General features: G+C 38.0%; 1 protein-coding gene across 1 annotated transcript in view; it reads right to left on the minus strand.

The window, feature by feature from the left end:
• Nucleotides 1-25844, minus strand: part of LOC136875419 (heat shock protein 83) — a 77914-nt gene that overhangs the window by 2941 nt on the left and 49129 nt on the right. The window contains exon 3 of the mRNA XM_067148978.2: nucleotides 8082-8200. Coding sequence (XP_067005079.1) covers nucleotides 8082-8200 — 119 coding nt within the window. The remainder of the gene's footprint in view (nucleotides 1-8081; nucleotides 8201-25844) is intronic.

A 25844-nucleotide genomic window follows, 5' to 3' on the forward strand; every position in this document is an offset into this window, starting at 1 on the left:
ATTGACACTGTAAAATAAAGTATTGATTAGGTGGAGAAGTCATCCTTCATACTTGTGCGCCCAAAACCTCCCCATGCAAATCGAGGCGCAGAGACTCTGTGCACAGTGCATCGGTCCGACTCAGCTCAACTCGGCTTGACTTGGATGGTGTAATGTGCTGAGAGCAATGAAGCATTCGGTGATAGACGGCTTGTTTATCAGTGAAATAGATAAGCGCAAGACAACAACATAATAATCAAGCAACCTGTTTCGAAGAAGGCAAAGACTTCCGAAAGTCCATTTCAATCAAACTGGGAGCTTTCGTACTTTTTTGTCAGTCATGACGATAAAGTCAAATGCTTAATCCGTGGGAGAATAATTATGTGGTAAGTTAATCAAAAAGATCTATTTTCCAATACAAAGGCTTTGCTCAAATTCTACGAGAATTTGTCGAAGGAAGATTTTCCTAAGCTGCATCGAGAAGCAGCTAAGATTCTATGTTTGGTTCCACATTCATATATGAAAGGTATTTTTTCCTGTTTTGACTTGTACGAAAACTAGATTGTGTGCGAGTAGGCCTATTTCTGATTGTAATGTAAAGAAGGCTCTCAGAATTGCTGTCAGCCGGTCCCTTGTTCCAGGCATAACTGGTATCATTGCAACAATAAAGGAAAAGAAGAGCTACAGAAGATAAATTGTCTGCTCAAACCAAATTGAAAGAGTGCTGTAACACCAGCAACATTGTCCCATACAACAGTGTCACCGTTCACCGCACATAAACATTTTGCAGTGAGGGGAGGATCAGCGGGGAAGGTGGAGAAGGCGAAGACAGGCCGAACGGGTGAGACAGGTGTAGGGGAAGTGGAGTGGGGATTTGCACTCTGGTCAACCTGGTGAAGTTGTCTCCTGCACCATGCGCCGTACAGTGCACAGGCGCATGCACTCTGAGAGGCCCTGCCCTAGATAGAAATAATATGCAAGAACCTGGAAATCATCAACATTCTAAACATTATGATCTCAAGACAAGAAGAACTGTAATTACAGAAAATGTGAAAGGACTTTCAGTGAGAAAGCTTGCTGAAAAATTTCAATGTGGAAAAACACAAATAAGCATAATAAAGAATAAAAATTAAATTTTAAATGTGTGGGAGGAAAATAGGAAAAAGGAGTGAAAAAAGTGGGAGTCAGTTTTTCAGAAGTGAACATTGCAGTATTTGAGTGGTTCAATTGTGTTTGAGCAAAGAAACTGTGAGTGAACCAATCTTACAAAAGAAAAGTGCAAGAAACTGCAAATAATCTGAAAGTTGAGATTCTTAGATGTATTTGTGTGGCATGCTGTATTGTAAGTATGGGGATAACACAACGGAACAATCTAACAGACTTTATTCTCTTTTGGAGAATATTGCAGTAAAGGAAAAATGTGCTAAATTTACAAAGACAAAGCTGAATGATTACTTCCAGTAGCTGTAATATTTGTAAAGGCTGTAAAATCACTTTTAATATATCCCACAAAAATATTTACTTAGAAATGATTGTCAGTTGCAGGAATTAGGAATAGAATTGTGTCCGTGTATTCACCATGTGAGGGTGCAGATGAGGATGAAGTGGACAAGTTGTATGAAGCATTGAGTGACATCGTGGTCAGGGTCAACAGCAAGGATAGAATAGTGCTAATGGGTGATTTCAATGAGAGAGTTGGGAATAGAACTGAAGGATACGAAAGGGTGATTGGTAAATGTGGGGAAGATATGGAAGCTAATGGGAATGGGAAGCGTTTGCTGGACTTCTGTGCTAGTATGGGTTTAGCTGTTACGAATACATTCTTCAATCATAAGGCTATTCACTGCTACACATGGGAGGCTAGGGGTACCAGATCCATAATAGACTATATCTTAACAGACTTCGAATTCAGGAAATCTGTTAGGAATGTACGAGTTTTCCGGGGATTTTTCGATGATACAGATCACTATCTGATCTGTAGTGAACTAAGTATCTCTAGGCCTAGGGTAGAGAAAGTGAAATCTGTCTGCAAACGAATAAAGGTAGAAAATCTCCAGGACAAGGAAATTAGACAAAAGTACATGTATATGATTAGTGAGAAGTTTCAAACAGTAGACAGTAAGCAGGTTCAGGATATAGAAAGTGAATGGGTGGCATACAGGGATGCTGTAGTAGAAACATCAAGGGAATGCCTAGGAACAAGTGTGTGTAAAGATGGGAAAAGGCAAACATCTTGGTGGAATGATGAAGTGAGAGCAGCTTGTAAACGTAAAAAGAAGGCTTATCAGAAATGGCTCCAAACAAGGGCCGAGGCAGACAGGGATTTGTACGTAGATGAAAGAAACAGAGTGAAACAAATAGTTGTTGAATCCAAAAAGAAGTCATGGGAAGATTTTGGTAACAACCTGGAAAGGCTAGGTCAAGCAGCAGGGAAACCTTTCTGGACAGTAATAAAGAATCTTAGGAAGGGAGGGAAAAAGGAAATGAACAGTGTTTTGAGTAATTCAGGTGAACTCACAATAGATCCCAGGGAATCACTGGAGAGGTGGAGGGAATATTTTGAACATCTTCTCAATGTAAAAGGAAATCACCCTGGTGGTGTTGCGAACAGCCAAGCTCATGAGGAGGAGGAAAATGATATTGGTGAAATTATGCTAGAGAAAGTGGAAAGGATGGTCAATAAACTCCATTGTCATAAAGCAGCAGGAATAGATGAAATTAGACCTGAAATGGTGAAGTATAGTGGGAAGGCAGGGATGAAATGGTTTCACAGAGTAGTAAAATTAGCATGGAGTGTTGGTAAGGTACCTTCAGATTGGACAAAAGCAGTAATTGCACCTATCTATAAGCAAGGGAACAGGAAGGATTGCAACAACTATCGAGGTATCTCACTGATTAGTATACCAGGCAAAGTATTCACTGGCATCTTGGAAGGTAGGGTGCGATCAGTCATTGAGAGGAAGTTGGATGAAACCCAGTGTGGTTTCAGACCACAGAGAGGCTGTCAGGATCAGATTTTCAGTATGCGCCAGGTAATTGAAAAATGCTACGAGAGGAATAGGCAGTTGTGTTTATGTTTCATAGATCTAGAGAAAGCATACGACAGGGTACCGAGGGAGAAGATGTTCGCTATACTAGGGGACTATGGAATTAAAGGTAGATTATTAAAATCAATCAAAGGTATTTATGTTGACAATTGGGCTTCAGTGAGAATTGATGGTAGAATGAGTTCTTGGTTCAGGGTACTTACAGGGGTTAGACAAAGCTGTAATCTTTCACCTTTGCTGTTCATAGTTTACATGGATCATCTGCTGAAATGTATAAAATGGCAGGGGTTGGATTCAGTTAGGTGGAAATGTAATAAGCAGTCTGGCCTATGCTGACGACTTGGTCTTAATGGCAGATTGTGCCGAAAGCCTGCAGTGTAATATCTTGGAACTTGAAAATAGGTGCAATGAGTATGGTATGAAAATTAGCCTCTCGAAGACTAAATTGATGTCAGTAGGTAAGAAATTCAACAGAATTGAATGTCAGATTGGTGATATAAAGCTAGAACAGGTCGATAATTTCAAATATTTAGGTTGTGTATTCTCCCAGTATGGTAATATAGTAAGTGAGATTGAATCAAGGTGTCATAAAGCTAATGCAGTGAGCTCGCAGTTGCGATCAACAGAATTCTGTAAGAAGGAAGTCAGCTCCCAGACGAAACTATCTTTTCATCGGTCTGTTTTCAGACCAACTTTGCTTTATGGGAGCGAAAGCCGGGTGGACTCAGGATATCTTATTCATAAGTTAGAAGTAACAGACATGAAAGTAGCAAGAATGATTGCTGGTACAAACAGGTGGGAACAATGGCCGGAGGGTACTCGCAATGAGGAGATAAAGGCTAATTTAGGAATGAACTCGATGGATGAAGCTGTACGCATAAACCGGCTTCGGTGGTGGGGTCATGTGAGGCGAATGGAGGAGGATAGGTTACCTAGGAGAATAATGGACTCTGCTATGGAGGGTAAGAGAAGTAGAGGTAGACCAAGATGACGAAGGTTAGACTCGGTTTCTAATGATTTAAAGATAAGAGGTATAGAGCTAAATGAGGCCACAACACTAGTTGAAAATCGAGGATTGTGGCGACGTTTAGTAAATTCACAGAGGCTTGCAGACTGAACGCTGAAAGGCATATCAGTCTATAATGATAATGTATGTATGTATGTAGAATTGATTTAGAATAATCAAAATATGTTAAGATGTGTGCTTATATTTAAGGTGGATGTTCTTCGCCGCTAAATGTTTAATTAATTTTTACATTTTGCTACATTTGTGGAATTTATGTGTTCGATTCCAAGGTGTGTCAGACTCATTTGTGAAGAAACTTAATTTTTCTTACTTCAAATTGAAAGTTGGAGATCAAGACAAATCCTTCCCATCTCATACTGCATGGAATACCTGTGCCACGGGACTGATATGAAGGCAAATGAAACACAATGCTGTATGCCATACCCATGCAATGGCAAGAGCAGAACAGTCATTATGACAACTGTTATTTTTGTATGATCAACTTTGTCAGTTACAATAAGAATCTTTTTTAAAAATATATCCAAACCTCTTGGCAGCTATTCGGTCCGTTCCTCATGGACCTGATTTAGCTACTCCACCTGGTAAGTTGAGTGATGAAACTGAAAAAATTTCATATTATTCCGTATTGAAGGGCAGTATAATATAAAACAAAAACTAAAGGTTTCCACCTGTTCAATACTATTTATTGTAACCTTAAAAAAGTTACCGTATTTATATTTGATGAAACTAGTTTCGGTCTTGCTAGAGACAATCATCAGTTGAAATCAATAAAGTTAAGGCAAGACATGAATTATAGATAAAATTTATGAAGCAAGCATGTGTTGTTGATATTTCTTTAAGTGCTAGAATTAGTATTTTAAGTGTTTCACCTGATCTTCTGTGAAGTGCATTCTTCAAATTGGAAGGAAACAGAACTTACACAAGACATGCGATCATGATGGGTGTTAAGCATCCAAATCTTTACTTGTCTTGTACTGAATATCAACAACACATGCTTGCTTCATAAATTTTAACTATAATTCATGTCTTGCCTTAACGTTTTTGATTTTGACTGATGATGGTCTCCAGCAAGACCGAAACGAGTTTCATCAAATGTATGTAACTTTTTTAAGGTCACAATAAATAGTATTAAATAGGTGAAAACCATTAGCTTTTGTTTTATATTATGAAGAAATGGATTTCAAGCCACATCATTACGACACACCAACAAACAAATTTACACACTCCAAATTGAATTATTTGACAAGGGATTTAGAGCTAACCAAAGAAAAGAGTGAATTATAGTACACGAACCTTTTCTTGAGCCTTAGTTCCCATTCAGCACTATGGAGCTCAGGGTTCAAGAAAAGGTTTGCGTACTATACTTAGCTTAAGAATACACTAAAAGAATACGTTGGCATCTGGGGTTACATTTTCCAGTACAAAAATCGTGAGAAACAATTTTGAAAATATTATACACAAGAAGATCAACTAGTATTATGTACGGATGTTCAAAATCTTCTGCATCAACTGAAAGAGAAAGAATATGATCCTAGCAATTGGCACCTTTTTACTGACTCTTCCAAAAGAAGTCTTAAGACTGTTTTGCTTCATAACAGCAATATTCTGGCTTCCATACCACTTGTACACTCTACAAAGCTGTCCAAAATATATGAGACATCAAAGTTGGTGCTGGAAGGAATTAAATACCGGTATCATGAGTATGAGTGGCAAATTTGCTATGTTTTAAGGTCATTGGATTGCTGCTGGGACAACAAGAAGGCTACATAAAATATCCCTGCTTCCTATCCGAATGGGATAGCAGAGCATGGAATAAACATTAGGATACTGTACATTGGCCTGAAAAAGAGCAATTTCAACCAGGATCCAAAAATGTCTTGAAGGAAAGTCTTATTAACCCTGAAAAAATTTTATTTCCACCCTTGCACATCAAATTGGGAATGACGAAACAGTATGTTAAGGCAATAGACAAAAATAGTCTATGCTTCAAATATTTATGCACAAAATTTTCCACATATCAGATTCAAAGATCAAATGAGTATTTGATGGACTATTGACTCGTAAACTGATGATGGACAAAAGTTTCACAGAAATGATGACCAAAATTGAGGAAGATGCATGGAACGCATTCAAAGAAGTAGTGACAAAATTCCTTATCAACATCAAGGACCCTCTATACAAATAAATTGTAAAAGACATGTTGTTGTACAAGTTCAACCAACTTGGGTTGTAATATGAGCCTAAAGCCTTGTTTCTTAGAGAAACATCTGGACTACTTTCCTCCAAATTTAGGAGCTGTAAGTGAAAAGCAAGGTGAAAGGTTCCACCAAGATCTCAAAGATGCAGAACGGCACTACCAGGGATGTTGGGATGTAAACATGATGGCCAATTACTTTTGGTCAATTGCACATGAACAATACTTCCAGAGAGCACATAAAAACCTCAAAAACAAGCAAGTCTACTGGAAACGGAAAAATACGACTGAGTAAATGTGAATATGCTTTCAATTTTTGTATCATTTACTTTGCTTGCTAACTTGTTTAGTTTGTATGTTTTATCTCTCTTCTCTACATGAGTAATTCAAAATAAAAAATTTTACATAACGACAAAATAACATTTTGTACAGACGTGATATGGCAAAACAAAATTCATTTTTGAATTCAGCATTACTAAATTACTAAAATTGGAATTTATTTTCAGGCTAGTGTAGTTGCATTGATGAAAAGAAATGTGGAGGAACATTTCTGCAGATTTATCGACAAGGACAGAACTAATGATTCAAGGTATGAGGAAGAGAAGCAAATGAAACTACAGTCCTAGATGCAACTAGAAAAGGACTCAATTTATTCAATGAGACTTGCACCGACTGAATATTAAAAGGCATATAATCTATAAATGAAATTATAGTTAAATACTGAGTAAGTCTGACCTTAAATGCAATTCAAAACCATATGTTTCTGATAAATAGACAAATATTAAATTTGTTAAGCTGTACATCATCAGCAATATGATATATAAACCAAAGCCAACAAGCTGCTATTCAATGGAAAAACTGATACTATGATAATTCTAAAGTAAATATATCCATTACCATACTTTAAGGATTGAATACATAAGGTTACAATAGATTTCATATACATGCGAGAGGTGATCATTTCAAGTACCTGGATGTTAATGTTAGGAAAGATTTTAATTGAGGTAATTGCACTGACAGAACTCTAAATAAAGGTTACAGGTTACTTCATATGGTGAAATGAAATGGCGTATGGCTTTTAGTGCCGGGAGTGTCCGAGGACATGTTTGGCTCACCAGATGCAGGTCTTCTGATTTGACGCCCGTAGGCGATCTGCGCGTCATGATGAGGATGAAATGATGATTAAGACGACCCAGCTCCATTGCCAGCGAAATTAACCAATGATGGTTAAAATTCCCGACCCTGATGGGAATCAAACCCGGGACCGCTGTGACCAAAGGCCAGTATGCTTACCATTTAGCCATGGAGCCGGACTCTTCATATGGTTATGAGGGTATTTAGAAATTGTAGTAAGGATGTATAAGGAGAGGGCTTTTAGGTCACTCATAAGACCCCAATTACAGTATTTTGCAATGTGTGAGATCCTCACCAGGATTGCTTGATTCAAGAATTGACAAATAAGTTTGATTGGAGTTTTTTTGAAAGTATGAAATATCATAATATGAAGATAAAGTCAGAATTGAAGAGGAAAAATTGGGGCAAATATTCATTTGTAGGAAGAGGAAACAGGAATTGGAATAATTGACCAAGGGAGATGTTCGATAAATTTCCAACTTCTTTGAAATAATTCAACACTAGATAAACAATTGATAGGGAATCTGCTGGACAACCCTAAATACAGATCAATGTTGATTGATTGATTTATTTATTACTTTTTTTAAAATCCCCCCCCCCCCCTAGACAGACTCCCTAAGATGCCAAATCATACTCCAATCAGAGATATGAGGCAAGGACAAAATATTTGAAATTTTATATCAGAGACCTGAATACTTACGTGTCTATAATAGTGAGAGTATGATCATCCTTGTTTGGAATTATCTTGATGTAGAGATCCTTGCCAGTGTCCAACTTGGATGGATCAGTGAGGGATTCGTATCTTATTTTATCCAAAGCCTACAACAGAGGGTTATAATTTTAATTAATCTACTGTATGATCATCTTCATCTTCCCTTATCCTGATACTACTAGGATAAGAGTAAATATACTGTAGTCCCTCCCCATTCAGCATGTACAGGAAGATTCAAGAAACAAATAAGTTGCATTCTTTCATAATAGAATGAACTGAAAAAGTCTAATGCCTTTGTTAACCACACATTCAAAAGTGACTGGAGAAAGTTCTCACAGAATCAAACCCAATCAATGTTAACAAATACTTAGTGAATAAAATACATAAGAATAGTAAAAGTTGCAGGAGTTTGACTTTTGTTCATGTGAGATATACTTGCATTATAAAAGATACTTGGCATTACCACTGGTCATCACTAGGCAAATTTCAACAAGTGCTTAACAGACCCCAGTGTCACACCATCAATGTTTCTGATTTCTCCTCTGATAACTGTTTTCTAGTTCTTGTATAGTTTGAAGTCTGAGGAAAAACTGAAAGCCCTTTCTTTCAAATAGCCCATATGAGAAGCAGTCAGGGGTGATCATGAAGACTGAAGACTGCCTTCACTGATTCCTTGATGAAACATAGGTGGAAATTTCCTAACATTAATTCTGTTTTCAAATTGCTTCACAAACTTTGTGAATATCTTAATGTAAACAGTATTGTTAATGTTTACTGGAAATATAACCAAACAATTTCTTCATCAGATATGGTAAATCATACATCCATTTTCAGATGGTTTAACAGCATTTTATGAATCTCATGTGGATCTTCAGTATAACAAAACTTCGAATTCTGGTGTTGACATAGTCCAATAGATGAAACGATTCCTCATCTGTAAATTATATGTAGGCTCTCCAACACTCAATATATTCAGAGTATTCTGATTGAGGTCTTCAATCCACCAACAAAATCAAAATTTTCTTTGCTTTACCAAATTTCTGGAACTGCTGCTGGCCAAAACTCTTCTTTCTTAGACATGTTGAGAAACAATGACTTGTTTCCAGAACAAATGATGGAAATTCTTATGTGAATGTTCCAGTCTATTACATTGCAAATAATTCTTGCTGACAGCAACTGATGTTTACTATGTTCATTTAAACATCATCTTGTATTTTCCACTTCCTTGGTAAATTCATATATCATCGACTTTGATGAGACCAGCTGCTATTCACATTTTTCCTTGATATGTCATGGTGTTGCAAGGAAAGATTCATTAACCCGATGAGTGGTATGCCCGCCTATAGACGGGCGGACGCGGCCGGTCTACCAGTGTTACGCCCATCTATAAATGGTGCACGAGAGCTTTTTTTTTAGTTTACCAGCTCACTCTCGAGAGCCGAATCGATCTCTGGCATGCTCTGCCATCTGTTGGGCCTGTCCTCTACAGCTGGAGTTCATCTGCGATGTAAACAAGCATGGTGGAATAACAAGCTACTGGTAGTTGCTTTTGCCGTGATGTTGTTTCGGATCAGTTTACAATGAATTGATTAAAATATCAACTTTTGTACTTGTAAGGATTAACATGTATTAGACACGTACACATTTTAGGAAATATATATTTTTTAATATTTCTTTTACAATTGGCTTTACGTCATACTGACACAGATAGGTCTTATGGTGACGAAGGGATATGAAATGATTAGGCGTGGGAAGGAAGTGGCCGTAGCCTTAATTATGGTACAGCCCCTGTACTTGCCTGGTGTGAAAATGGGAAATCATGGAAAACCACCTCAGGGCTGCCAGCGGTGGGATTCGAACCCCCTATCTCCCGAATGCAAGCATACAGCTGTGCGACCCTAACCACACAGCCAATTCACATGGTGAAGAAGTCATGAAAGGTGGAAGAAGGACTCTCTTTACATTGGATGCCGTAATACCATAGAGTCAGAATAAAACTAAATGTGAAGGCCTACAATATCAAAAACCCATAAAACTGATCAACAATAACATTACATTGACTATTGTTTGTTGTGATGTGCTTTGTCTCTTCTTCTGCTGCCACTCATCTCCGATAGATGGGATTACGGCTGCATCCCAAGTAGAGCAGCTTACCTAAACATTGGCTGGAACCAGCTGGGGAGTTAGATAACTTTTTTTAAAAAAATTTAACATGCCATTCCTCTGGTTAATACATGTTCTGGTAACTGCTGGTACGTGACACACTGGTTCATCATAGTATTCCAGCTATTCTATCCCTGCTCTTAGGCGCTGATAAGAATGAAGAGTGTGCACACTTCATGGAAAATGGCAGAGCAATGTTCCCGCTGTCTATGGCTGGATGATTCCAGCTCTGGAGCTTTGCATCATTAGAATACCAGCATAGTATTGTTTGTGAAATGTGAGAAACCATGCCTTTTTTCATTTAACCAAGCATTTCATATGATAACATTGCTTTTAATGTGACATTTCAGTCAGTTAATACTGTATTCTGACAAGAACACTGGCATCATTATGATTATGATGCTGAGTTTTTAATATTTGTCTGTGTCCGTTACATTCTCACAGGAACCTCTGTATTACCAACCTATTTAGAGCACTCCTCATATCGTTGTTTGGTCCAACCCGGCTACGGTAGAGTATGGCATCTGTCGAGTAAATGTCTGGGTAGATGTCTTCTCATTTCTTCTGTTTAATTTGGAAAAGCTCTTGCTCCTTCTTTATAGATGGAAGCTTGCATTCTAATTCATAACTCTTCCAATAAAAAATGTCTCTAGAGCTAGTACATATGCTAGTCTTGACGGTGATATCTTGGAGATTGCCAGTGTTCTTTTAAAAAATCTAGTCTTAACATTTTCAATGACTCTTAGGTCAGATACTGTTAAATGTTCCCAAATGGACTGAGCTGAGTGGCTCAGACGGTTGAGGCACTGGCCTTCTGATCCCAGGGTCAATCCTGACTCAGTCCGGTGTTATTTGAAGGTACTCAAATACGTTAGCCTCATGTCAGTAGATTTACTGGCACGTAAGATAACTCCTGCAGGACTAAATTCTAGTACTGTACCTCGGTGTCTCCGAAAAACCAAAAAAATTGTTGGTGGGACGTAAAGCCAATAACATTATTATTATCATCATTGTTCCCAAATGAGTTCCTGTTCTTAAGTTAGTACAGCAAGGACTTCAGCATAAAATAAAGTCAGGGCCATGTTTAAAGATAGTCTTGTGTGTTCCGTGATGTTGTATATACTTCTGATGACTGCCAAAGTTCTCTCTCTCTCTCTCTCTCTCTCTTACATGACATCTGAAAGAAGCAGCTGAAGGTTGAAGTGTGATACCCAAATATTTAAATGAACTCACAACCTCCAGGCTTGTGACAGGATAATCAAATACTTTTAATAATCAAATAACCTCCATCTGATCATTTAAATAATTGAATAAAATAATCAAATGAGTTTCAAATATAATTCGGTTCTAATGATGACATAGCCAAATACTTTTAATATTCGAATAACCTCCATCTAATTGTTTAAATAATTGAATAAATAATCAAATAAAATGATCAAATGAGCTTCGAATATCATTCAGTTGTATCACATGGAATAATCAGATGCGTCATGAATTAATTTTTTGGTTTAAATGAGTTGGATGGATAATCGATTGAAATAAGCAAATAGATGAACTCTTACGAAAAATAGAAATATGCATTTTTTTTCCAAATGTATCTCCAAATGTTGAAACTAAATGAATGAAATAACTGTCTTAATAACATCTGTAAAATAAAGTTCCTTATTTAAGTAAATGCCGTCTTCTGGCCACACAATGTTTCTAAGCCCCAGTACCACCAATTGACAATTATTTCTTTTAACTAGCAGCAGGCAGTAAACCTACTTTAATTTTATGTCATCCGGGTCTGTGGATAAATGGTTAGCATGCTGGCCTTTCCTGGCTGATCGGGTTGGGGATTTTCACTTTTATTAGTTCATTCCTATGGCTCAGGGATGGGGTGTTTGTGCCCTCTTCAGCCTTAGACTTCATCTTGGGTAGGGCCCCATTTTCAAATGTTCCTTAAGAAGTTTAAGAAGTAGTGCGTTTCAATAGTTTTGCAAGTTTCTATTACATGTGTGTGCTATTTTGTTTATTGATTTTTAATGCTATACATTTTAATGTTTTGATCAGAAACATACTGTCAATTTCAGTTTGCTGGAGGTTTTATTAAGTTTCCAATACGCGTATAGTTTCAAAGTTCCCCATGAATGTTATTGTGTAGTTACAGTGTATGTGAAGGTAACGTTCTGATACTGAAGTAATTTGTACAGTTGTATTTATATTTAGTTCCCTTTTCCTGTTATACAACAAATGTCTGTTAAATATATATTTATAAAATATTAAAGCCATTTTATTATTATTATTATTATTATTATTATTATTATTATTAATTATTGTATAAGCACACATTATTTTAAAACATAACCAGTTTTCGGACACTAAGATCCATCATCAGTGTTAGAATTGATGTGATATTAAAAAAGAGTGTGCTGATACGATAATATATGGTTAATAATAATAATAAAATACATGTTTTTCGGGTGCAATAATTGGTTCCCTAGCTTTGGTATGGTTGAATGAAATTCAAGTGTATTTTTGTTTATATTTACAAGTTCCTAAACTCTTAGAGCCAGGAGCCGATCTGGTCAGCCATTCGCCATCAGCCGGAAGAAGCCAGTGCTCCGCTGCCAGGCCGTTTTTAGTGGAAATATACACATTTACAAATTAGCATATATCTATTGACGTATGGTAAATACCGGCAAGAAATTTTCTACATGCCGACTACATAGAATAAACAACTGATGAGAGAGATATAAAGAATTAAAAACTGTTTATTGTTGATATTATAATTGTTGATAATGTTCATTTTCAGGAAAAGGAAAACATTTTTGCACTTTGTCTCAATATCTACTTTGAAAAAATAATTTACAATACAACAGTATAAACGTAATGATATATATTTCTGAATATAATTCTATAATATAATTACTTTGGATGAGAAAAATATAAATAATAAAAATTAAAACATATGTCACTAGCATAAACAAGATAATTTTACTCCCCGATGAATATTCATGTATATATATATATATCGATGTTTGGCAGATACCGACAAGAAATTTTCTACGTGCGAACTGCATAGAATAAAAAATATTCTGAGTTATTAAAATACAAAAAATTAATAGTTGATATTATAGTTTTTTATTTCCAGGAAAGAACATTTTCTCACTTTCTGTTTCAGTATCTATTTGAAAAAACACCATTTGCAATACAACAGAATATACTGTACATAATTAAAAACTTATGGTGCTAGAGCCTTGTTGGGCCTTGGCCTACCAAATGACCACTGTTCAGTGCGATGGCCTGCAGTATGCATGGTCAATGCGATGAATCCTCTTGGTCATTATTCTAAGATTTCTAGACCAGTGTCGCCATATCACAGTCAGATAGCTCCTCAATTGTAATAATTTAGGTTGAGTGGACTTTGAACCAACCCTCAGGTCCAGGTAAATATCCCTGACCTGGCTGGAAATCGATCCCGTGGCCTCCGGTAAGAGGCAGGCATGTTACACTTAGCCCGTGAGTACCGGCATATGCATAATGTTAGTAAATGTATTTCTTAATAGAATTCTATAAAATAATTACTCTGAACAGGGAAAAGAAAAACAATACGAATTCAAATATATGTCACTTATAAAAATAAGGAAAATGAGAAGATAATTTTACTCACTGAAAATTGTTGAGCTGTAGACTTATCACTGTTGTTGTCCAAAGTTTTAGACCACTGTTGAAACACTTAGAAATATGGTTGTATATTTACACTAACAGATAATTAACTCTTATCACTAACACTAAAAGAACTATACAGACAATAAACAGATTTAAGCCTACCGCAGCTTTTAATTGTAGTGCGTCTCCAACATCAAGGTCGGGAATTGGGTGACAGCTCATCACAGATAAGCCTAAGGAGTCGGTCAGCATAGCGACTGGTCTCTGTGACCAGAAAAAGTGAAAAATAAATTGAGGTATGATATGGGTGAAGAATCAGACAGAGGGGCATGTTTATGTCCAGGAAGTTCCATGAAGGAGACAGGAGGTTGAGGTACGTTGTCAGGTTCATTGGAAGAAATTTCCATAAAATGTTCTCCAGAGACATTATCTTCATTACACTAGTTTCACTACCACCACATTCACAATACTCTCATGCCATTTGAAACAAAGAAATGTCTCTTCTTTAGCTGCAGTGATCCAGGGGGCATGTCCGGTATAATTTTGGCACTACTCTCTGAACTAAATTCACTATTGCTGTCCAAAAACATATCATTCGCATTAACTTTGCGCTGTTCCAAATAATCCATTAATTTATCATCATCAATACCGGCTAAAAATATCACGTGAAACACTTGCCATTTTGCTTTCACAAATCCATTCTGTGCAAGAAACAATCCCGTACTGACCACGACCATTTAGCAGTATTTCTAAACACAGGAAGCGACTCTTGTGACAGCTAGAACACCCTCTGAAAACTGCCAAAGCAAGGTCAGGCACGCAATAACAGGTAGCCTCTTCCCTGTAGGTTGTCACAAAAGTACGCACGTCACTATAGGTTGCCACAAAATTACATATATCATAGAATTTTCTGCCGGCCGATGTAATCAGCTCTGGCAACTTCCGACTGGATGTTTAAAGGCTGAGCTGATTGGCTTTGGCAATTTAAAGGGCTGGTGCTCGCACTACCACCTGGCTCCAAGAGGGTTAACGTGTATTCTGAAAATATTTTATGGTTCTTTTTACAGAAGTGTGTGCCTTGTTTTATTGTTTTGGAAAGGCCAGCATTTGTAGCTCTTCAGTAATTTTTATTATCTCATTAACACCATCTACCGTTTTCAAACAGAAGTGTTTGGACCTAGATATAGGTAGTTTTAAAATTTGTGTCATGCTTCATTAAATTTCAAATGCATGTATAAGCGTATAACTTTATAAAGTTTATTTTTGACAGGTTTTGATCATTTCATGTGAAACTGTATATGGTATGTTTTACTGTTTCTGTGAATTTGTATAACAGCATCTTTGATTCCTATTCATTTAAAATGCCATGTATATTTTATAAAGCAATTTATGTTTGGGAAACAAAAGGCAGATATTCACAAAAATAAAAGCATGTTTTAAATTTTTTAAATGTTAATATTATGTAACATTTTGTAATTTGTTGCTATAAGAACAAGATTATATAATTTTGGAATGATATTCTGCATTAAGGGCTGTTTTTAATTTCAAATTCAACTTTACCTATTCCAAAACTGGGAGGAGCTTGATTAAAAACTCAGTTTCAGTGAGTCAAAAAGCCTAGTTTCCAGTGTTACGTGGCTTTCAATCTTGCGACTACAAGCCATGAGTCATCGTATTTTATGTGGACTTCAAATAACACTAGTATGCAATGACCGGCTATCAAACCCAGTCTGTCATTGTGGGGAGGCAATGATTACGCCACTGAGCTAACACACTCCCTCCGGTCAATTTCTGTCTATTAATTTATCAATCATTTTCTTGACAATGGGACAAATCGTTGTTAATTTGATTATTCCTAAGAAACTGTTCATTCATATGTCTCATTTGACTGTTTCAGTAGAATCACTCATTTGGTTGGAGTGAATGTTAAAATAATCACTTTTCACTCGATTATTTTGAAAGCATTCACTATTTAATGGCCTCATGCATTTGAATACAGTTTTGAATGAATAATTAAAACAACAATCAAATGGAAAATTCACTATTCGATTGCCTCATTGATTCGAATGAAGTTTTGAATGAATAATCAAAAAAATAATCAAATGGAAAAAGTATTCACTATTCGATTGCCTCATTCACTCATATGGAGTTTTTAATGAAGAATCAAATGGAAAAAATATTCACTGTTCGATTGCATCACTTATTCGAATGAATAATTGAAAAATAATTGAATGGAAAATAATCAAATAAGTGATTATTTTGTATTTGATTATCCCATCATTACTCCAGGCCCTCTTTTCCACACTGAAGTCTGACATTGGCCACGATTCTTAACACTTTTCAGAATACCGCCTGGACTGTCTTGATTTTGTTTATTTCTAAGCTATTTTTGGTGTCACTGGAAACAGTAAGGAAAATATAGAGGAATTCTTTGAGACACTCAAGGAAGTAATAGCCGATGTGGAACTGACAGTCATGGGAGATCTCAATGTGCAGGTTGGAAATGACAGAATTGGTAAAGAAGAAGTGATTGGTCCATTGAATATGGAGAAAGAAACGGTGAGGGAGATAAGATGATTCATTTTTATGAGGGAAATGGAATGATTATGGATAACACTTGGTTTAGAAAGAAGAATAGTAGAAAGATCACTGCATATGGCTGGAGTGGAACAAGGACAAAAACAGTTATTGATTATTTTTTGCTTGAGAAAATAAATCATAAACAGTTAATGGATATAACAGAACTACCAGGTGAGGCATTTGATGGACACCACAGAGTAGTGGTAGCAAAATTGAAAATAGGTAAAATTGTGAGAGTAAAAGAAAAAAGACAGAAGAAAATAAAAGTATGGAAATTAAGAGATTAAGAGATATCAGAAATAGAAAGTGTAGAAGAAGAATGGACCAAATTTACAAACACATCTGCATGCTGTGGAGGGAGGATTTGTGGCAGAACTTTGGTGAGAATGAAGGAATAGGAGACAATTTGGTGGAATGAAGAGGTGAAGGAAGTTGTTAAACTAAAAAAGAAAACTTGGCAAGAATGGAATTAAGATAGGGAAGAAGGAAGTAAGATTAAGTATCAAGAAATTAAAAGTGTAAAAAAAGTGGTAAATGAGGAAAAGAAAAAAAGTTTGGAAAGATTCACAAAAGAGTTGGAAAAGGATGTAAATAGTGGGAAAGGGATGTTGTATGGATTGATAAAAAATAAGAGAAAAAAAAATCCTCACAGATCAAGTGACCGAAGGAAGTGGAAATGTAATAACAGAACCAGAGGAGGTAAAGAATAGGCGGAAATATTATTTTGATAACCTCCTGAATGTGAGAAATAATGCAGAAGAGAGTGCAGTGGTAAATGAGGATGATCCAGAAATAGAGAGTGATACTGCAGTGGCAGAGGTGAAAATAGCTAAGAAAAATGAAGAGCCCACTGCAAAAATGATGGATGTCATTTGGATGCACTTTCCCAGAAAATGAAAATATAAAAGCAAAGACTCATAATTCCAATCATAGGTATTTTAATGGTTAACTACTTAACCCATTTCATTCATAAACTAATACTGAGTATATAAACAGGGTCCACAATCAATCCAGTAAAAATGAATCTTACCTAGAGTGATATTTTTAGATTAAGTGCAGAATGAAAAGCACAAAAACGCTGAATGTCACATCTCATTAAAGAAGTAAGTATGTCCATTCATCACTCTGATCACATTTTCACGAGTAATGTAAAGGTGTTAAATCAGTTGTCACGTTTACAATAAATGAATTAGCTTTTATAAGGCTATGTTCTATTCCTGGACAATGATAATAAAAAATCTTTTTGAACTGAGTTATGTGGAAGTGAGATGAAGAAATCTCTGCCTTTTGGACCACAGATCTGAGCTAAATGTAACAGGTCTCTGTATTTCTCCTGATAAATTAGTCACTGTTCTTTATAATGGAGACCTAGAAGGAGAAACAGACCTTATAACACGTGATTCCCAAGCACCGTTGAAGGTAGATCTGTGCCGTACTAGGCGAGTGTGACCAGCTTCAAACAGTATCTGCCTGAGAGGTCTTGAGGGAAAGGGACATTTCTTTTTGAACATATGCTGCAAAAATAAGGTCCATTTTCGCAGGAGTATCTGGTCTACATCGATAACTTTAAAAGGCAATGATTTCACCCGGTCAGATTGAAACACGTGAATCCAGTCTTCTGGCAATTCTGCGTATGATTTTGTGTTTATTACAGCCATGTTACGAACACATTCAAGGTAAGAATGTACCCGTATTGGGAAAGTGATTTGATTGTTTCCAGTCTTTTTGCAACTGATACCATATAATGTAAAAACCTGAACACTGTGTAGTTGTTATTCTGCCCCCCCCGCATGAGTCACAAAAATTTCCATGTGTTTAACCTTAGTATCAAGTTTTGTAAAAATGAAGTTAGGGAGCATTGACACAACCTCATCAGAACCTTTCCCTCCTCCAGTCTCAGGGTAGCAGTAGAGAACAATTCAGATGTTGATAAAACATGGATGTTGAAGGAATACAATGACAGCTGTCTCCTCTAATAAACATCATTAGTAGAGATATTTGGCATGTGTAGGTTTCTCTGAAAATCCATTGTGATTGAATCATAATCTTCATTTTTCATGCTTGATTTTCTCACATCTGTTTTTCTTGCATAGACTGTGTCAGCTGTTAGTTTGTGAACATTCTGATCTATTTCAAGCTTTTGTAGTTGTGATTCCAAATCAGCCTTTTCATCAGGTTTCAAAGAACTCACCAATAAGCTTTCTTCTATTGCCTTTTTATCAGCCAGATATTTGTCACAAGTGCTACAGGTATCACTATGAGGGTATCCAAATGGTATCTTAAATTTCTCGTTAAATATCTTCCTATAAAATTCGTAAGATACTTCAGGTAAATTTTTGTCTTTGTACATCTTATGCATGTCCAAATCTTCTGGAAGGTAAATTTTGTTAGTTTTTTTTTTTTTTTTTTTTGCTAGGGGCTTTACGTCGCCCCGACACAGATAGGTCTTATGGCGACGATTTTGTTAGTTTTATCCTTGCTATAGTGACTAGGCCATCCCTTCAAAGATGCTATATGTTCTTCTGTAGCTTGTACAACATGTACAGATTTCTTATTGTGTTCGTGTATATATTTACCACGCTTATCTTTTGGTGCCTGACCGTGACATTTGAATGACTGCTACATGTTTGCAATCTCCTACCAGTTACACCATGTATTGCAATAAATGCCTTTGCACAGATAGGAACATCAACAACAGCAGAAGTATCACTATTTACAGGAGCTGCTCATACCTTGTAATAATACGACAAATCATGAAATTTCGCATCATTTTCGTCTTTCCTGGGCCTGCGATTCTTAACTGGCTAAAATGTTATTAGTCCAAAAAGTAGGCATTTTGTTCATCATAGGATGCCATTTCATTAAACTCTTTAATTACACGTTTTCTTTTACATTCAGTCAGGCCCAGATTCATGTGAACAACCTCCTCATCTTCATACCATCAGTCATTCTGCCATGCTTTAGCCTCTTCTTTGTGTTGTTTTCACTCTTTGTCTCATACACCACATCAGAATCAGAAGAATGCAGAAGAATGCATCACAAACCAACTGACTTCATTATCAATAACAACACTGGAAAAGACACAATGAATCATGGGAACAAAATGACTACCATCATTCTTGCAGTGTACACCAAATTTTCTTTTCCTCATATCTCACGGACTGTCTATTTTAACTTTGCCTTTTAACCACATATGCTATGCCATATAAAGAATATAATGGCACCCTCAGCTCATTTTCGATGAAAAAGTGACATCCATCATTTTTGCAGTGGACTCTTCATGAAAACAGGAAAGCAGCAGGGATATATGAAATATCTGTGGAAATTATAAAGGTGGCAGGGTCTTATTTGTCAACACTGTTTATACAGGGTGAACAAGAAATGCCGCACGTGGAGGTCAGCCTGCAGTTCCTCATCGAAATTCACGACAAAAGTTTATCTTGCAAAACCTAGTCCCACCAATAGGTTTAACAGAAATGCGAGTTAAGAAACGAGGCTGTGGCAATCCTGTAATGGCGTGCAGCATGGTCAAGCACAGGTCGCATGAACCCGGCGCTCTGCCGGAGCTGTCTCATTAGCTCAGTGAAATGAGGTAATGCCATAAATGCCGGTTGTGCGAACGTGCCGATGTTCGAGTTGCGTTCGCGCCAAATTTTTTTCAGTTAATGTATCAAATTGCATCCAGTGTACACCTCCACTATGCAATAGACTATGTTCTATCTTAGTGTTACAGTTACCTTTATTTAAACATTACCGAGCTCGATAGCTGCAGTCACTTAAGTGCGGCCAGTATCCAGTAATCGGGAGATAGTGGGTTCGAGCGCCACTGTCGGCAGCCCTGAAGAGGGTTTTCTGTGGTTTCCCATTTTCACACCAGGCAAATGCCAGAGCTGTACCTTAATTAAGGCCATGGCCATTTCCTTCCAATTCCTAGGCTTTTCCTATCCCATCATTGCCATAAGATATATCTGTGTTGGTGCGACGTAAAGCAAATAGCAAAAAAAAAAAAAAAAATTAAACATTCAAACATAACATGAACTTCTTACAGACGTAAACGACCACTTTGTTTTGTCCATGGCACAAATAAAGCCAATACGTAGAACTTAATAGTGGATACAGTAACATCGTCTCTATCCAATGCGGTACAAGGAAACACAATACAGTACAGTAGGTAGGCTACACTGGATTGCCCATTATGCTGCACACATTATTCCATAGTGTACGTGTGACGTCCAGTCTTATCTTCACAGAGCCGGTGCGTACACTTACAAGCAACGTTCACTTCACAGCAGATGTTCAAAGCGACCATCTTGCATTTGCAAACACTTTGCCACTCACTGGTGCATACTTTGCCGGACTCTACGCAAGACGCCTGCATCCACCATTGCTGATGCAGCATGCATGCAAGCTGTTAGGTCTTGTACATCCATGGGTGGAATACTATAAACATGTTCCTTTAAGTGTCCCCACAAATAATAATCTAGTGGATTAAGGTCCGGGGAATGTGAAGGCCAGGACATTGGACCTCCACGACTAATCCATTTACCTGGAAATGCTTCATTTAACGAGTTATGCAGTCATTCCAAAGTGTGGCGGTGCACCATCATGTTGAAACCATCACTGTCGCCGAACGCCAAGTGGAACATTTTCTAAAGCGTCAGGCAAAGTATCACCCAGAAACGTATGATAGTGGGGCGCATTCAACTTGTCCAGCAGTAGGTAAGGGCCTAAAAGCGCTCCTCCCACGATTCCAGCCCACAGGTTTATGCCAAAGCATGCCTGAAAGCCACATTCACGGGTGACGTGGGTTGTGGTCAGACCAATAATGGCTGTTGTGATGGTTGAAAATACCTTCCCGAGTGAAGCTACATAATGTTTATCTTCAACTTGTTGCAAAAGCCATTCACAGAACTGTACTAGTTGAATGCGGTCTTCTGACAGCTGGTGTTGAGTTAACGTGTAATGATATGGATGCAGTTTTTCATCGTGCAACACGTCAACAACCAGTGTTTGAGATACCTGGAACTGCCTTGCAATATCACAGGTACTTCGCCAAGGTGATTTGTGAATGGCTTCAAGAATGTCATCCTCTGTTTGTAGAGTATGTCTAGTCCTTAGACGACTTCTGTCCACTACTTATGGACGAAGATTACCAGTTTCCCGCAGGCGTTGCTCAAGGTGACGAAAAACATTCTTATTGGGATGGCACCTTTGAGGGTACTGTGCTGCATTCTCACGAGCAGCAGCAGAAGGTTAGTTATCAGATGCACCCAACACTAAAAGCATATCGACGTATTCGCCGTTTGTGTACTCCATCAGGAAGCCGCCCTTCATGCACTTGACAGGACCAGTTATGGTTGTGCACTGCGTAGTTAGTCGACTCATGCATTCAGTTGAATGGATCACACTGTCATGTGTTCGACTATTGTCATGATGTCATGCTTACAAACACAGTTACACGACGGGAACTAGGGACCTGACGTCACACAAAAGAAAAAAAAACAACCTGTCGTAGATTCGAGCCGTAGCTCCATGGTACATGTGGGTTTGATAACCCAGCCGTCTACTCGGTGAGCTGCAATGGCGGGCACGGTAGAGCGGGATGATGCACGTTTCTCTATTATATTCCGATGCGTTGCAGGATGTGACAGTATTGCCAGCTTCTCGTTTTCGACTTGTTTTCCAACAGCACCAGATCCAATTTGGCTATAGAAACTTTTGTCTTGCAATGGGATGACGAATCGCATGCCAACCTCCAAGTGCGGCATTTTTTATTCACCCTGTATAGGCTGCTAAGGTATATATTTAGGAAAAAGCAAGCACCTGATGATTGGTGTAAAGGTGTAACAATACCAGTATTTAAGAAAGGTGACAAGAAGGTATGTGACAATTATTGAGGAATTACACTGTTACAAGAAGCCAAAATATTGGAGATAATAATAGAGAGGATGAGAGGAAGGTGAAAGAAATTTAGGAGATCAGTATGGATTTTGACAGGGCAGGTCAATGATAGACCCTATATTTACAATGAGATTACTGATGGAAAAACAGTGGGAATATAGAAAAGATCTGGTGATGGTATTCCTTGATCTAGAGAAGGCATATGATAGTGTTAATAGAAGAAAGGTGTGGTGAACCCTAGGAAAAAATGAATATGGAAGGGAATCAAGGGAACTAGTGAAAGCAATGTATAAGAATTGTTCCAATTGTGTCCAGACTCCAGTGGGGAGAATGGATTGGTTTAGAAACAAAACCGGACTAAGACAGAGAAGTTTCTTATCTCCACTATGTTTATAATGGTTATGGATGAAATTCTAAACAAAACAAAGGCAAGATATGGAGGGGATATGAAAATATTGTTGTTTGCAGATGGCATAGTAATCTGGGCAGTCAACAATACAGAAGTGCAAATCCAACTAGAAGCTCTAAATGAGAATATTGAGAAATATGGTATGAAAATCAGTGTGGAGAAGAGCAAAGCAGTGGTGATGACAAGAGGAGAAAGAGAAGGAAAAGGAATCGTTAGTATCAGGGGACAAAACCTTGAGGTTGTTGAATATTTCAGATATTTATGAAGTGAAATAATTGCAAGATGCAAGGTTGGGTAAAGAGATCAGCAGAAGGGTACAAGGAGGAAATATGTTCTACAAGAATATCAGGAACCTGGTGTGGAACAGAGAAGTTCCTATGAAATATAAAGAGATAATGTACAAGAAGTAATATACCCCTATATCAACGTATGCATCAGAGACTTGGACATTAGGGTTGGGCACTATGTCCCTGTTTCGGCACAAGGTGCCGGTGCACAGTTATGTTCCGCTGTTCCAGAACACCGAGTGTCAATTGTTCCGAAACATTCTCAAGCGAGCCGGAGACACTGACTCGCTGTCCCATCAGAAGCGCCACTATGCACTGCCCTTCGCCTACTAGTTGAACTGTGCAGCAGGCGCATGGGACGCGGGACTGTATCATCGCAGTGTAGAGAGAACTTCGAGAGGCAACATTACATGCTCCGCGCCAGTGGGAACTGGGAGTGTGTCTGTACGGAACGTGCTGTGTGGTGTGTGCCTGTGTGTAGTTATGGCCATGGTCCAGCATAAAGCTGCAGGGAACATGAACGAACAGTCGGAACACTCAAATTCGCGCCCAATAATCACGTTAAAGGCTGCTATTAGGTTAAGATTTTTCCGGTCAATATAAAATACACATAACACGGTTACAATGGCAGTGCAGGTGTTTAAAAGTAACCAATTCAAGAATATTTTCACCAGTTGAATGTATTGGCCTGTATTGTGAGTAATTAGTGAGTAATTAATATCTCGAAAATTTCCCTCAACACTTTCTCGGGGATTGACGTTAAACATTAATTTGGACTTTAAGGAAACTTTTAAGCCCAAGAAAAATATGGGTCGTCGCTTTGGAATTAAAAATATAACTGGATGAATACATTGCTGTACTTTCGTGCTGTTAGGCCGGGCGCACATTGAGAAGCAGTTGGCCGCAGAGCAGGGAAGAGCAGAGCACAACAGCACGAAGCTTACGAAATTGCGAAGTGGACGTGAGCGCACATTGCCACGCAGGGTCTCGTCGGTTTTCAGAAATAACATGTTTTCTTTAGACTCTGTGATACTGGGGCATCCAGTATAAAGAGGCTCTTTTTTCTTTTTCTTCAAGCATTCGCGATTTTTCTCATTTTGTTAGTCATCTTCACAATTTCCCTTGTGCTGATGGCAACGCGGTTATTCAGCTTAAGACAATCGCAATAAAAACAAACACCTTCTCCAGTTTACACGACTGAACAATATTTCTATGTTACCGATGTTCGGCGTTCATATGGACTAAGCAAAGAATTTAATTCATGATTATTTTTATATTTTTTACGTCGCACCGACACAGATAGGTCTTATAGCAACGATGGAATAGGAAAGGGCTAGGAATGGGAAGGAAGCGACCGAGGCCTTAATTAAGGTACAACCCCCCCCAGCATTAGCCTGGTGTGAAAATGGGAAACCACAGAAAACTATATTCATGGTTGCCGACAGTGGGGTTCGAACCCCCTATCTCCCGAATGCAAGCTCATAGCAAGGCGATCCTAACCCCACGACCAACTTGCATGGTAAATTCATTAATAGGATCATAGTGGGGGAGAGGGAAAAATATGTATTTACAAATGTACTGCTGGATTTTCATCTAGTCACAAGACACAAGATACTAAAATCAATCAACATTGACAATCTGTTGTGAACGAGTTTGCATTTATATTTGACAAGACATGATAAATGATTTTCCGTATTTATCTCTTCACATAAATGTGATGATGGATGACGGCAACAGAGTCGGCGATGATGCTCTCCATAATCAGCATTAGATCTTTGTCTTAAATTCTATATGTTGCGAGAACTTGGGTCATGGATTGTTTCATAGGTATATGAGGATTACATTCTTTTGTTTGCTGTTTGTTTAACGTCGCACTAACATATCGAAGGTTTTCGGCGACGGAAGAAGGGTGGAAGATTGGGAAGGTAGCGGGCGTGGCCTTAATTAAGGTACAGCCCCAGCATTTGCCTAGTGTGAAAATAGGAAACCACGGAAAACCATCTTCAGGGCTGCCGACAGTGGGGTTCGAACCCACTATCTCCCGAATGCAAGCTCACAGATGCGGACCCTAACCGCACGGCCACTTGCTTGGTGGATTACATTTTGGCCTTTCTCTAAACTACCTTGTTACGCAGCGTGAATAAAATGATTTATAGCCTATACTGTAGTGCCTTATTCCCCAAATTTACATACCGATTTTCATTAAATTCTGTTCAGCCATTTTCTCACGAACATACATACATACGTACATACATACATACATATATACGCACATACTGCATTGCAGTCCACAAGATTCACATAGTACCTACAAAACAGGGTGAGACTGAATGGCTGTGGTAATTTTCTCCATTTCTTAACTAACTGCGTGACACGTGCGTGTTTCGAAGACATCGCGTGGTAGGCGGAAGCACGTGCAGAACTGGCCTGCTCTGCTCTGTCCTGCCCTGTCTGTCAACTTGCGATGGTGCAATGATTTGTGTGGATTACAAAAATCTGCTCTGCGCTGCACTGCTTTAGCTGCTTCGCCTTATGCTCTCTGCACTTCGAATTCCTTCCCTCTCAACTTCCATTTACTTTCTTCAATATCTCGAAAATTTCCCTGAACACTTTCTCGGGGATTGATGTTAAAAATTAATTTGGACTTTAAGGAAACTTTTAAGCCCAAGAAAAATACAGGTCATCGCTTTGGAATTAAAGATATAACTGGATGAAAAAATGTTGACACTCCAACACAGGGCAGCACACAGCCGGTATCGA

Source organism: Anabrus simplex, chromosome 1, assembly GCF_040414725.1.
Source record: "Anabrus simplex isolate iqAnaSimp1 chromosome 1, ASM4041472v1, whole genome shotgun sequence".
Lineage (NCBI taxonomy): Eukaryota > Metazoa > Arthropoda > Insecta > Orthoptera > Tettigoniidae > Anabrus > Anabrus simplex.